Genomic DNA, 14,153 nt, shown 5'->3' on the forward strand with positions numbered 1-14,153 from the left:
GGGCTGGGGAGGCTACCAGGAAGGGAGAGGGGGTGCCACAGGCCAGCACAGGGCTCCGGGTAAGTGAGGAAGGACGGCTGGGCTGCCTCACCCCCAAGAGGGGACTGGTCATCGGCCAGTGTGGGCCACGGGGCCTGGATGCAGTTTGGGGGAACACCTGTCCCCATACAAGGACTGCCTGCTGCTGCCCGCTGGTGGGGCAGGAATGAATTCATGGTCCAGGGCAGGGTGGGACCACCAGCTGCCCAGACCACAGGCCAGGACGGGACAGCTGCACTCGGCCACGGGGCTGGGCAGTGGGGAGCTGAGGAATCCTGCCTGTGTCCCCTCTGCTGGGACTGTTCAGGGACCCCTGGAGATCAGTCTAAGACACAGCTTCTCCCACGCGAGCCTGCGTTCCGTGGGGCACACCCTGCCGGAGCCGTGAACCCAGTGGGAACAGAGCCCACAGTACGGGGGCAACAGGCCCTGAAAAGCCTATCCCCGTAAAGCCACCTCCTTCCGCAAGGCCGGGAGGGGGGCTCTGGTTTGGGGGCTTTTGCCGGCAAGGGGATCTGGCTTTGGGTGGTGGTGCCCAGAACCGTGCTGGGCCCCAAGGCACACCCTGGGCCGATCTCGAGCACGGCCCCTTCTGCCCCTCCCGGGGGTCAGAGCTGTGTGCCACGTGGCTGGGGAGGGGGCTCCGTCTGCTTTTTCACCATGAACCAGCAAATGGGAATCAACACCCCAGTATCTTTTCTGGAAAAACCCATCGGACCTAAAACCTCAGAGCAGAAAACCCCAAAAACGGGGGAGGGTAGCATGGACGCTCCTTCCCCCACAAACCCATCCAAACTCCCCAGGGGTCCCCATCCCCAGGGGCCATCTGCACCTTGGGCAGCTTGAAGCCAGAGCAGGGTGGTGGCTGCAGTGAGTGACAGCCCTGCTGGGCCGGGCTCCTGCCCCAAGTGCAAACAGCTCTGACCACCCACGGGTGGAGCAGGAGGGGCCTGAGCTCCGTGCAAAGAACCCCCAAAGCAGACACAGGCACTGCGGACACAGCTTTATTGGGCACTGAGAGCACCGCCCGTCCCCAGCGGGGTGGCAGCCGCTGGCTACATCACTTCTGCCTAGATGGCTTTTGCTTCCTCCCCTTCCATCTTTTTTTCTTCAGGTAATGCAGGAAGGCTGAGCACAGGGTGGTCTTATGTTTGGTCTGGAATTTACAAGTTTCTCATTTTACTTTCCAGGGGAGGAGCTGGGTCAGGTCCTTCCTCAGAGGCTGCCTACCATCCCTGCCAGTTCTCGGGGACATCGGCGGGGGTGGGGGCCCAGGCCAGGGGGGACGTGAGTGAGGCTGCGGGTGCCAAGTCCTGCCTCCACTCCTCTGAGCCCTGCCCCCTCCCCCTGGCAGCTCTGGGAACCACCAGCAGCACAGCCCCCGCCCTCTGCCACATGGACACCCACCTCGATGGTGTTCAGCTGCTCCACGCTGGAGGCCACCCTGAACTCGGGGGCGGTCTGACGGTACAGCCCATCTGCAACACAGAAGCGGGGGGTCCTCTGAGCAGAGGGGCAACGGGCCAGCCCCAGGCCCACCAGACAGAGGCTGTGAGGGTAACAGGCAGGGCCCAGGGTTTCCCTCACTCCACCTTGCCCCCAGGCCCAGGAGCTGGATCAGAGAGGAGGGCCTTCCCCCCACCCTCCCAGGCCCTGCAGCACGCCAGCCAGTTACCCTGCGTGTCCTCCAGCTCAGGGCTTTCGATCTTGTCCATGAGGTCATTGGAGTTCCACTTGGTGATGTCCTTGGGGAAGGTTTCCTCTGAGTCGGACAGGTCCTCTGGGGAGGAAAGAGGGGCTTCAGCATGCTGCTGGGGAACAGGGACTGGGGGGCGGGGTGCTGGGAGGCCTGTTCCACAGGTGGGGGGCCTGGAGTGTTGGCTCTGGTTTCTCATGTTTCTCTGGCCCATGTGCTGCTCCGTGCTGGGCTCTGCTCTCCCCCTTCCTTAACAGACGGACACGTGGCCGCACACCCATCATGGGGCTGCTGCCTGACCTTTTATTATTTTTATTTTTTTATTTCTTACTATTTTTTAAATATATATTTTATTGATATTTTACAGAGAGGAAGGGCGAGGGATAGAGAGTTAGAAACATCAATGAGAAACATCGATCAGCTGCCTCCTGCACACCCCCTACTGGGGATGTGCCCGCAACCAAGGTACATGCCCTTGACCGGAATCGAACCTGGGACGCTTCAGTCCGCAGGCCGATGCTCTATCCACTGAGCCAACCCGGTTAGGGCCTGACCTTTTATTTTATTTTTAATATATTTTTATTTATTTCAGAGAGGAAGGGAGGAGAGAGAGAGAGAAACATCAATGATGAGAATCATTGATCAGTTGCCTCCAACACACCCCCTACTGGGGATCGAGCCTGCAACCCAGGCATGTGCCCTTGACTGGAATCGAACCCAGGACCCTTCAGTCCACAGGCCGACACTATCCACTGAGCCAAGCCGGCTAGGGCTGCCTGACCTTTTAAAAAAATTGTGGTAGGCGGGAGCGGACTGAGAGAGGTCAATGGGGGGGGAAAGGAGACATATGTAATACTTTCAACAATAAAGAATTTAAAAACAAAACAAAAGGTCACTGGTTCGATTCCCGGTCAGGGCACATGCCCAGGTTGCAGGCTCGATCCACAGTGGGGGGGCGTGCAGGCGGCAGCCAATCAGTGATTCTCTCTCATCATTGATGTTTCTATCTCTCTCTCCCTCTCCCTTCCTCTCTGAAAAAAAAAAAAAAGATGCCATAATCAGGTAGCTCCTCTGCCCGCGTCAAGCTGTGGAGGCGGCTGGACAAGGCTCTGGTCCTGCCTCTGCCCTGCTGTGTCTGGAGGCAAGTCCCTGTCCCTCTCTGAGCCTGTGTCCTGCTTGTCACCTGCAAACTGGAAGCCCCCCTCCCACACCTGTCCGCAGGCCCCTCTTATTTCCTCGGGAGGAGGGCCGGGGGCTGAAGCAAGCGAGGGCTTTGTGTTGGCTTCTCCTGACACAGTGGCTGCGTGCTTGCTGTGCTTATTTTAGGATTCGTGGGAAAATGGGCATTTCCCGTATTTTCTGCTTGTCTGCATTTTCTAAAGTTTTTACATCAGATGGGAAAAAAAAAGATCATTGCAAAAAAAATATATCAGAAAATTTTAAGAAGGTATGCTTTTATGAAACTTCTTATGGAAACAAATTCACACAAGGAAAAAAGCCTCCTTCTGATCCTAGGTCCATTGCTGGGGGGTCTCAGAGCATGGTCCCCACTTGCCAGGCCCCGGTACATCCTGACCTCTGGTTGGGGTGAGCCCGAGACTGCGGGTGACTTCACTCAGCCTCTCAGCCTCTGTCCCATGCGGCTCACCCAGGACTGGGCATAGGTAACTGCCACTTCGACCCACACACCCCAACTCTTTCAGACCCCCAGATCTCTCGTGGGAAGGCCCCCAGAGCCGTCCAGGAGCCCGCCTACCATGCGCATCGAAGAACTCATCCTCCGAGCTCTCGTCTGAGTCCCGGGCGATACTCTGCATCCTCCACTCTGAGATGCTGTGGCGGGAAGGGCTGGCTGGAAGGCAAAACCCCCGACTGACCGACCACCCAGCGGACGGGGCTGGGGACAGAGGTAGGCGGGTGTGAGGTGCCGGAGCGAGGGCAGCAGGGCTCGGAGGAGAAGGAGGTGAGAGAGGAGGGGCCGGCGGCCCTGGCTCCTCTTGGTGGAAGCAGCTCCTGGGACTTTGAAAACTGCCCCCTCCCAGCCCACCTGCTGCAATGCAGCCGCGTCCCGTCCCGTCTGGGGGAGGACATGGCGGTGGGAGGGTATCAGGGGCACGGCCGGGCGGGCGGTCACACGGGCCTGGGTCCTCCCTGGGCCTCTGCCCTGGGCCGGCCCCGATGCTGCTCCTTAAATTCTCCGGAGGCAGAGCCGACAGACGGGGACCAGGGCAGTGGCAGGAGGGGAGGAGATAAGGGTGTCCGTGTGTACATTTCCACGGACCCGTTTGCACAGGGACGGACACGCCCGGCGTGGGAAGAGCCGCTCTGCAGAGGGGACTCCTGGCTTTACTTGAGATGCCTTGTTTTTCAAAACCACCACGGTCGGCCCACCAAAGTTCCCTTGAGCAAGGCCTTTCTCAGGTCTGAAGCCTTATTCTCGCTCCTTGGCCTGGCTCAGAACGTGGGGTCTGGTCCTCAGGAGCAGAGGCCACCCCCCCGCCCCCCGTGTGCTGTGTGGGGCTCACCCAGGCCCCCTCTCTTCCTGGTACCCTGGCTCCTCAGAGCTGCTGCCGCTGGGTCCCAGGAGAGGCTGGGAGGGGGTTCCCACATAACCAGCCTGTCTTGCCCGAGCTGTGGAGGTGAGCCTGGGGGAACTTGCTAGAGAGGTGTGGGGCGCCCTGGGCCTCTCCTACCAGCAGGCAACTGGCTCTAACTCCGGGCAGCTGTGGCCCACAAGGTCCGAAAGCAAGAGTCCATTCCCAGAGCTGGCTTTCCCTGCCTCGGGGGGCTGAGGGCTGTCATGGGGGGACCAGCGAGGGCAGGGACCCGCAGCGGGGCTGGGACGGCTCACCTCCCCGCTTGGACGACCGCGACGACTTGGAGGATGTGGACCACTGCTTCTTCAGGCCGCGGCCGGCCAGGGGCTCGCCGCTGCTGCTGGGCTGTGGGGGCTCCCCGGGGGTGTGGTCCTGGCCGGCTTCGCCCTTGGACAGCTCTTCGGCCTCCTCCTCGTGCTCCTTGAACTGGGCCATCTTCCGGGACAGCATGAGCTGCGCCTCCTTCTCCAGCTCCCGGATGTTTTCCATGCTCAGCCCGTACCACTCGTCCTGCCAGCACCAGGCCTGCCGGTGCGCCCGGACCATCACCTTCCGCAGGCCTGCAGGCAGGTGGGGGACAGAGATGGAGGCGGGAGGGGGCAGAGACGGAGGTGGGAGGGGGCAGAGACGGAGGTGGGAGGGGGCAGAGATGGAGGCGGGAGGGGGACAGAGATGGAGGTGAGAGGGGGACAGAGACGGAGGTGAGAGGGGGACAGAGACGGAGGTGAGAGGGGGACAGAGACGGAGGCAGCATCAGTTGGGCCTCAGAGGCCCCACGGGCCAGGTTCGGGGCTGGGAGGTACCCCATGTCGCAGGCCACAGTGTAGCCTTCAGCAAATCACTGTCCTGTGCCTCAGTTTCCCCCCTGTGAGTGTGGGGTTTGGCTCACAGAGGGCCTCCCACAGTAATGCGTCTGCTCAGAAGTCACTCTGAATTTGGGGGAATTTCTGCCCTGGAGGGGGTGGGGAACACTGGAAGAGGACTTCCCGAGAGTCCAGGCTCAGGAGGCGATGCAGGTGGGGACAGAAATGGGGCTGTAGGCGGGGACACAGGTGGGGTTGCAGGCAGGGACACAGGTGGGGACACAGGCAGGGACACAGGTGGGGACACAGGCGAGGGAGGACACAGGTAGGAATGCAGGCGGGGATGCAGGCGGGGACGCAGGTGGGGACACAGGTGGGGCTGCAAGTGGGGACACAGGTGGGATTGCAGGCGGGGACACAGGCGGGGTTGCAGGCGGGGACACAGGTGGGGACACAGGCGGGGTTGCAGGCGGGGACACAGGCGGGGTTGCAGGCGGGGACACAGGTGGGGACACAGGCGGGGTTGCAGGTGGGGACACAGGCAGGGACACAGGTGGGGAAACAGGTGGGGACACAGGCGAGGGAGGACACAGGTAGGAATGCAGGCGGGGATGCAGGCGGGGACACAGGCGGGGTTGCAGGCGGGGACACAGTTGGGGACACAGGTGGGATTGCAGGTGGGGACACAGGCGGGGTTGCAGGTGGGGACACCGGGGAGGAGGGCGCCGGCGCCAGGTGCTCACCGGTGTCGTGGATGAACCTCTCGATCTTGGACTGCATGCCCCAGTAGCGGAACTCCACCTTGCACAGCTTGTAGGCGCACATGATGGGGAACACCTGCTGCTTGTACTCCTGGATCCAGTTGTCCGTCAGGGGCCCCCGCTGGGTCTTGATCGAGTGGAACAGCTTGGGGTCCTCTTCCGTCCTATACTCGTTGGGGGGCACGGGATCCTTGACGATGTCGATGAAGTCTGGGAGGAGACCCTGAAAGTCAGTGGACACCTCCACCCTCTCCTGTCCCGTCGCCTCCCCGTGTCCCTGCCGGCTTTCCTTGAGGCTTTTTCAAATCATTTCAGCAACCCCCACGTTTCATGTGCCTTCTACCAATTACCCAAGACGCATGGGGGTGTGGGATGGGTAGAGAGGAGGCCAGGTAAAGCTTCCCAGAAAGGGGCATTTCAGCCACAGAAGCCCCATGAAGCGGAGACTGTCCCAGCAGCACTGACTTGATGGAGTGAGGGGGTGGGGGAGGCTAAGGGGTCCACGTGGGAGAGGTGATGAGGGCTCGGTTGGATCTGAAGCATTACTGGCCAGGCTAAGTGCGTGGGTGGTGCCTGGAGGGACAGGTGGCACTATATACAGTCTGGAGGCAGGCTGGCCCGTAGAAACCCTCCCGACAAAAGGGCGGAGACAGGAAGAGCCAATTCAAGGGCCCAGGATAGTCCTGACGGGGGTAGCCGATGCCACAGGGCTGGGCGGCTGAGAAATGGGACTGGGGGCTGCAGGGTGACACGAGGAATGGCAGTGACTCTGGGAAGGACATGAGCCGCCACCGCCTGGCACCCGTCTCCTCCCCCAAATCAAAACCACCCGCTGTGCGGCTCGTGGGTTAGCAGGGCTGGGACACAGGTGCTGAGACGGAGCCCGGGACAGGGTGTGCGGCTCAGAGACGTGTGGGGAGGATGGCATGCGGGGGGCTCTGCCCCAGCGAGGCCCGGGCTGTCTCAGCTCCCGGGCAGGTTGGCACCGGGTCTGGGCTGTGGGATGCAGATGCAGACAGGAGCTCCACCAAAAGCAGTGAGGGGTCAGGAGCGCCAAGTGCTACAGCACAGGGGCCGGGGGGAAGGGAATGAAAGTCCGGTCCGGCCGGCGTGGCTCAATGGTTGAGCGTCGTCGACCTATGAACCAGGAGGTCACAGTTCAATTCCCAGTCAGGGCTCATGCCTGGGTTGCGGGCTCAATCCCCAGTAGGGGGCATGCAGGAGACTGCCATCAATGATGCTCTCTCATCACTGATGTTTCTATCTCTCTCTCCCTCTCCCTTCCTCTCTGAAATAAATAAAAATGTTTATAAAATATACATATAAATATTTAAAAAAACAAGCACACACACACACTCACACACACACACACACACACACACACACACAAAAAAAAAAACAACAACTCCTGCCTGGATCAGACCGTATGCCCAGCCGGCTCAGGCAGAAAGGCCACAGGAGAGGGCTGAGAACGGGAGCCATGCGGGGGGCCTCTGTAGGGAGCCCACGGAGCTGCCAGAGGGCCTGCGTTGTGCTGGGGCCGTCCCTCCTGTTATGGGTATTTCTGGGTAGAACACGCTCCCGCCCCCCCAAGTTCATATGTTAGAGTCCTGACCCCCAGGAGCTCAGAATATGGCCTTATTTGGACATAGGGCCTCCAGAGATGTAATCAAATAAAAATGAGGTCATTAGGGTGGCCCTGATCCAACATGACTAGTGTCCTTATAAAAAAGGGGACATTTGGACCTGACTCGCCGTGGGGAGAACGCCATGCAAAGATGACAGCGGAGATTGGGGTGATGCGTTTACAAGCCAGGAACACCGAGGTCCGCCAGCAGGAGAGAGGCCTGGCGCAGAGCCTTCCTCGCTGACCCCCGGAGGAACCAACCCCGGGCACACCTCGACCTTGGGCTTCTGGCCTCCAGGACTCTGAGGCAACCAACTTCTGTGTGTAAGCACCGCCCCCCCTCCCCCTCCGCCCCGTCTGTGGCGCAAAGTAACAGCTTCCAGGCCCCAGTGGGGCTAATGGAGGGCTGTTCTCAGGGGCAAAGCCCTTCACACCCATAAGAGAGTGGCCTGGGAGTTGGCTCCTGGGGCGAGGGGCCACCTCCGGCCGAGCACCTGCCCAACCACCTCCACATGACTCGCTCCTGGGCCTGGAACCCGGGGTTCCCGATTGGTGGCTGCTGAGCTGCGTCAGGCCCACAGATGTATGTTTGGCCAGAGTGAGTTTATTTACAGAGATTTTTCATTAGTTGCCAACATTGAGGAATTGGGAGATGTCACATGAAAATTCTGATTTCTGGCCCCTCTTGGAAAAACAGATTTAACAAATGGGGCCCTTCGCTGCGTGGCCCAGTCACCTGGAGGGGAGAGGGGTAGAGGCCGCCTGCCATGAAGGGGACGCAGCCCCACCCCACCCACTGAGCACACATGGGTGGGGACACCTTGAAGGGAAGGAGGGACGGGGCTCAGCGTGTACAAGGCACTAAGCCTCAGTGTACGTGTCAGAAAAATGGGGCCAAGAAGGCCTACCCTGTCTCCCCTGGCGCCCCCTCCCATGCTTGCTCAAGACCCAGGACAGGAGCGGATCGGGAGCCTTCCCGGCCAGGAGACGAGGGGCCCACGGACAGGGAACCCCAACACGGCCCAGCAGGGCGCCTGCCCTCCCCAGCGTGGGAGCGTCGTGGTGGACATTACCGATCACCAGCTGGCTCCTTTCCACGGCAGACAGGCTGAACACGTTGGGGTTTTCTCCAGCATCGGTTTTATAATAGGTTTCAATGTCGATGGAGAATTTCTCTACGAAAGGGCACGTGAACCTGTGGGGGAAGAAAAGCATCCATCAGGACCCCTGGGTGGAGGGTGCGGGCGTGGGGTGGCCGGGTCAGGACCTGCCGGACCTGCAGGGCAGGACACCCAGGTGGAAGGAGGCTGGAGTGGTGGACGAGACTCATCTGTCTTGTCCACCTCCTGGACCTTCCCCTCGTCCCAAGGACAGCCCAGGCCAGGCGGGGGAAGGGGCGGGTTTAGGGGAAGAGGGAGATGTGGCAGGAAGCTGCTGGAAGCCGTGTCCAGGTTCCCGTGTATAAGGCATGGTACAGACGCAGGTACAACTACCACAGCCTACTGCTGAGTGGGCAGAAAGGGACAAGCACTCCGAGCCACATGCCACCCCTGCCCGCTGTCCCACAAGGAGTCAGGTCTGGTAACAAGGGAACAGCCCCCCCGCCCCCTGCTCTCTCTTTTTTAAAATGTTTTTATTGATTTCAGAGAGAGGAAGGGAGAGGGAGAGAGAGAGAGAGAAACAACAATGATGAGAGAGAATCATTGATCAGCTGCCTCCTGCACGCCCCCTACTGGGGACCCAGCCTGTAACCCGGGTATGTGCCCTTGACTGGGAATCGAACCTGACCTCTTAGTTCATGGGTCGACACTCAACCACTGAGCCACACAGGCTGGGCCAGCCCTTCTCTCTTGGCTGGAGTTGAGCGCAGAGGAGGAGAGTGCTGTTGGGAGGAGGAATGGCCTCCAAGGATCCTCGGGCAGGCTCCAGGCCCTCACCCAAGATGGGGAAGGGAGCCCGGGAGACTCGTGGGGACCCTATCTGCATAGCAGGTGGGCAGCCAGCTGGGCGCACCCTGTCTGGTCTAATCCAGTGGTGCTCAGCTACACTGGGCGAGGTGGGGGCACAGAGTGAAGAACCTCCTACCAGGGGATCTAAAGGAAACCCCAGGTCAACATGGCATGTAGCTGAGGGTCTCAGGGCTGGAGGGAATCTGGGCCATCTGGTCTACCCTCAGGTCATGCTTCTTCCCAGCTGCTGACTGTCCCCAATTCTCAGGTGAACGTCAAGGTTTAGTTTGTATGCCCTGAGCTCCCAGATGGCAAGGGGGTCTCAGCCGGACCTTGCTGAACTCATGCCTTCCAGGCCTCCCTCCCTGACACCCCTCTCCTGCCTGTTTCTGCAGGGAACCCTAGGGAACCTTCAGGGCGCCCCTACCTGGAACAGAGGCTCAGCTCCTGGGAAGCCTGGGGTGCAGGGGCTGAGCCTACCCGGAGGGCCGCTCCCAGGATCTATGCCACAGGGCGCCTCCCTGCTCACCTGGTTCGCGTGTAGGGGTAGGCGTTCCAGGACTCCTCCACCACCCGCAGGGCCGCCTTGGGCAGGATGGAGCGGAACCAGCTGGGAATGTGCCTGCCCACGTGGTACACCTTGTGTGTGTACTGTCCGGAGCCGCCTGGGCCGTCCGTGTACGGCCGGTTCTCCAGGATCTCCACGCCGCTGCCTTCGCCATATGTCTCGTTGCGGCTCTTCTTCTGTGGGGACAAAGGCACCGTCCATGTGTGGGGGCCACAGTGCTGTGCAGAAGGGAAGGGGCTCAGGTGACCAAGCCCCGGAGAGCTGAGTGGGAGGAGGAGCTAGGATAGGCAGATCTATGTAGGCGAGGCAGGAGTCTAGAAGGAAACCCATGTACCTATATCTGCAAGCTATACATATTAATTTTCAACCAGGATGCCAAGACCACTCAATGGGGAAATAATAGTCTTTTCAAATGGTGCTGGGACAACTGGCTCTCCACATGGAAAAGAATGAAGTTGGACCCCTACCTCACACCACACATAAAGATGAACTCAAACAGATCAAAGACCTAAAATTATAAAAATTTTAGAAGATAGAGGGGGGCAAGTCTTCATCATCTTGGATTTAACAATGGTTTCTTAAGCGCAAGCAACCAAAGGGAAAATAGATAAAATGGGTTCCATAAAACATGTAAAACTTTTTGTGCACCACAGGACACTAAGAAGAAAGAGGAAGGCAACCCACCGAATGGGCGAACATTTTTGTAAATAATATACCTGATAAGGGATGCGCATCCAAAAGAAGATATTAAAAACTCTTATGACTCAACAACAAAGAAGGAAATAACCCAATTCAAACATGCACAAAGGGCTTGAATAGTCATTTCTCAAAAAAAAAAAAAAAAAAAAAGATACGCAAATGGCCAACAAGCCCATGAGAAGATGCTTCAGCCGCCCTAGTCATCAGGGAATGCCAATCAAATCTACAATGAGATGCCCCTTCACGCCCATTAGGATGGCTAAGAAGTCAAACGATTAGCAAGTGCTGGTGAGGATGTGGAGACATTGGAACCGTCATGCACTGCTGGTGGGAAGGCGAAACGGTATCGTCGTCGTGGAAAACAGTGTGGCGGCTCCTCAAAAAGGTGGACACAGAGTTCCCACATGGCTCAGCAGTTCCACTCCTAGGTATACATCCGAGGATATGAAAACATAGGTCAGCACACGAACTTGGACACCCATGTGCAGAGCAGCACTAGTCACAACAGCCAGGGGGCGGCGGAACCAACCCAGATCTCCACGAACTGAAAAATGGGTCAACGGCTCTGGTCAGTGTGGTGCACCGAAGGGTCATGGGTTCGGTTCCCAGTCAAGGGCACCTACCTGGGTTGCAGGTTTTATCCCTGGTCCCGGTCAGGGCATGTGCTGGAGGCAACCAATTGATGTGTCTCTCTCCCATCGATGTTTCTCTCTCTCTCCCCCTCCCTCCCTTCCTTCCACTCACTCTTTCTAAAAATCAATGGGAAAAATATCCTCAGGTGAGGATTAACAACAACAACAAAGGATAAACAAATTATATCCATACAATGGACTATGATTCATCCACAAAAATGAAATACTGGCACCGGCGAAAATGTGGATGAACCTTGAAAACATGATGCTGAGTGAGAGAAGCCGGACACAAAAGGCCACATACTGTGTGATCCTACTTCTACGAAATATCCGGAATAGGCAAATCCAGAGAGCCAGGCAGCAGATTATTGGTTGCCCAGGGATGGGGAACTGGGAACGGAAAATGACTTCTTTTTGAGGAGATGAAAATGCTCTCAATTGATTGTGGTTTCATAACATAATGAAAACCACTAAACTGTACACAGTAAACATGTGAATTGGTTGGTGCGTGACTTACATCTCAATGAAACTAGTATATGACGAAACACACACATGCCAAAAGCAATCCTGTCTCCTGCTCTCTCTCAGACTTCAGAAAGATCAACTGTGGGGAGTGGGGAGTGGGGAGGGGCCTCGGGGCCCCCGCCTGGGCTAGATAGGATGCCTGGGTCACCTCTGAGCGTGTCTCGGCCACCAACATCCTTGCCGGTGTTCAAAAGCTCAGGTTTCTGCTTATGCAGAAAACCTCGAGGTTGAGATGCTGGTGACTTTAAGCCCAGCATCTGTTTCCATGGTAACGTGACGGCACCGCCAAGGCTACCTTCGGTCAGTTTCCTGAACAGCAGGTGTGCGCATGCTCACATGCACGCACCTGTGACCCCTGCCTGCTTTGCTGGCGCAGGCTGGGTGGAGAATCCTGCCCTCTCCCTCCCCCCGCCTGAGGCCGCACAGGAGGGGCTGAGCCACCGAGGGCCTGGTGCGGGCAAAGCACAGACCCCAGGAAGCCAGGATCCTTCAGTGTTAAACAGGAGGCTCCCGGGTGGTGGCTAATGAAGGGGGTGGGAAGCGGCAAAGAGCAAGAAGCCCCCCAGGCAGCGGCTCCCGGCGCTGTCCAGGGTCCTGGCCAAGCGCCGCCCAGGGCTCGCTGGGAGCTAAGCATTTGCCCGGCCTCTTCCAGGAGAGCAGGCTCTCTCCCAGACAGGCCAACTTTTCCTTTGTTTTTAAAACCTCGAACACGTGCCCAGCCGGCGTGGCTCAGTGGTTGAGGTCACGGTTCGATTCCCGGTCAAGGCACATGCCCCGGTTGTGGTCTCAATCCCCAGCACATCTCTGTCACCCAGCCTTCGGCCCAGGCTGGGCACAGAAGTCTGGTGAGTTTAACTTATCTTGTTAACAGCTTTACTGAGGTCTGACTATGTTCCCACCCGTGAAACCTGCACACAGTGGAGATAATGGGCTTGTCTGTGTCCCCCACGGTGGATGAAGACCCTGGGAACTCGGGGCCAGATGCAGGTGAGACAAATTTGGGAGCAGGAGGAGTGGGGCTCGGAAGAGGGAGAGTGTGTGAACAGCCCCCGGGCCATAGGAGACATCACATGGGAGGCATAAGAATAGATGTTTCTGTCAGGCCAATGTGGCTCAGTGGTTGAGCACCAGCCTATGAACCGTGAGGTCACAGTTCAATTCCCAGTCAGGGCACATGCCCAGTTTGTGAGCTCAATCCCCAGTGGGGGGCCTGCAGGAGGCAATGATCTATGATTCTCTCTCATTGTTGATGTTTTTATCTCTCTCTCCCTCTCCCTTCCTCTCTGAAATCAATTATATATATGTATGTATATATATATACATATGAATAGATGATTTTTTTTTTAAATCTCAAAAGAGGGGTGAGGATGGCAGGTGTTTTTGAGGGGCCCAGAGGCAGAGGTGATTGAATGTGAAAGAGCTTTGGATATTCTAGAAGCTGAATGTCAGTCCCCAGGGGTCTGCATGCAGCAGGCCACACGGAGCCTGGGGTGGGGGCGGCTGTAGTCGGGGGCTCCCCTGGTGTGGGAGGGGATTACAGAGCCGCAGGACAAACAGCGGCTGTGGCAGACCAGCCGGGACCTCGCACAGGCTGAGCGATTTCCAGGGTACTCAGGACTGGGGGGCTGATGAGCCTCTTCCTCTCTCCCTGCTCTAGAGGAATAATTGCAGGGTAAGTGGCTCAAGAGGGAATTGAGTGGCGCTTCTGAAGCAGTTTGGAGCAAACAGAGAGGCCGAGTTCGCCTCTGTCCTCTTCCCAGTCAAGCTTCCCTCGCTGGGAGCTCCACCAAGCTCCTCCCAGGAGGAAGCTGGGGACCAGGCTCTGCAGGGAGCTCCTAACTAACTCCCCAGACCTGGGCTGAAGGGTGGGAGCCACCAAGCAAAGCCAGGGGTGGAGGTGGCGGCCCTGCCGGCCCGGACTCCCCTGACTCCTGTATGATGATTCTATTGGACAGAGACAATAACTTGGCGAAGGCCTGGGAGGGGCGGGTGTGGGATGGAGGGGGTCAATGGGAAAAAAACAACCACCCACAACAACAAAGGGGGCATCTGTAATATTTTCAACAATAAAGATAAAGTTTAACAAAAAAGACTTCAGAGAGCCCCTCCCCTGTCTGCCATGTAAGACACAGTGGGAAGGTGGCCGTCTGCAAGCCAAGAAGAGAGCCCTCCCCAGACACCCAGTCCAAGCACCTTGACCTTGGACGTCTCAACCTCCAGAATGGTGACAAGTCAATGTTGCTTGTTCTAGCCCCCC

The 14,153-nt window shown here is 58.0% G+C and overlaps 1 protein-coding gene across 9 annotated transcripts in view; it reads right to left on the minus strand.

Annotated features, from left to right (window-relative positions):
* Window positions 1-14,153, minus strand: part of PITPNM2 (phosphatidylinositol transfer protein membrane associated 2) — a 100,072-nt gene that overhangs the window by 14,532 nt on the left and 71,387 nt on the right. For all 9 annotated transcript variants that reach the window (XR_013959566.1, XM_080650499.1, XM_080650503.1 and 6 more), the window contains 7 exons: window positions 10,002-10,216; window positions 8,597-8,718; window positions 5,879-6,106; window positions 4,587-4,892; window positions 3,492-3,587; window positions 1,715-1,819; window positions 1,447-1,517 (listed from right to left, as the gene is read on the minus strand). Coding sequence is in view for 8 of the 9 variants with exons in the window: in XM_080650499.1 (XP_080506625.1) it covers window positions 1,447-1,517; window positions 1,715-1,819; window positions 3,492-3,587; window positions 4,587-4,892; window positions 5,879-6,106; window positions 8,597-8,718; window positions 10,002-10,216 (1,143 nt within the window). In the remaining variant the exon portion in view is untranslated. The remainder of the gene's footprint in view (window positions 1-1,446; window positions 1,518-1,714; window positions 1,820-3,491; window positions 3,588-4,586; window positions 4,893-5,878; window positions 6,107-8,596; window positions 8,719-10,001; window positions 10,217-14,153) is intronic.

Source organism: Plecotus auritus (genome assembly GCF_963455305.1).
Source record: "Plecotus auritus genome assembly, chromosome: 13".
In the NCBI taxonomy this organism is placed as follows: domain Eukaryota; kingdom Metazoa; phylum Chordata; class Mammalia; order Chiroptera; family Vespertilionidae; genus Plecotus; species Plecotus auritus.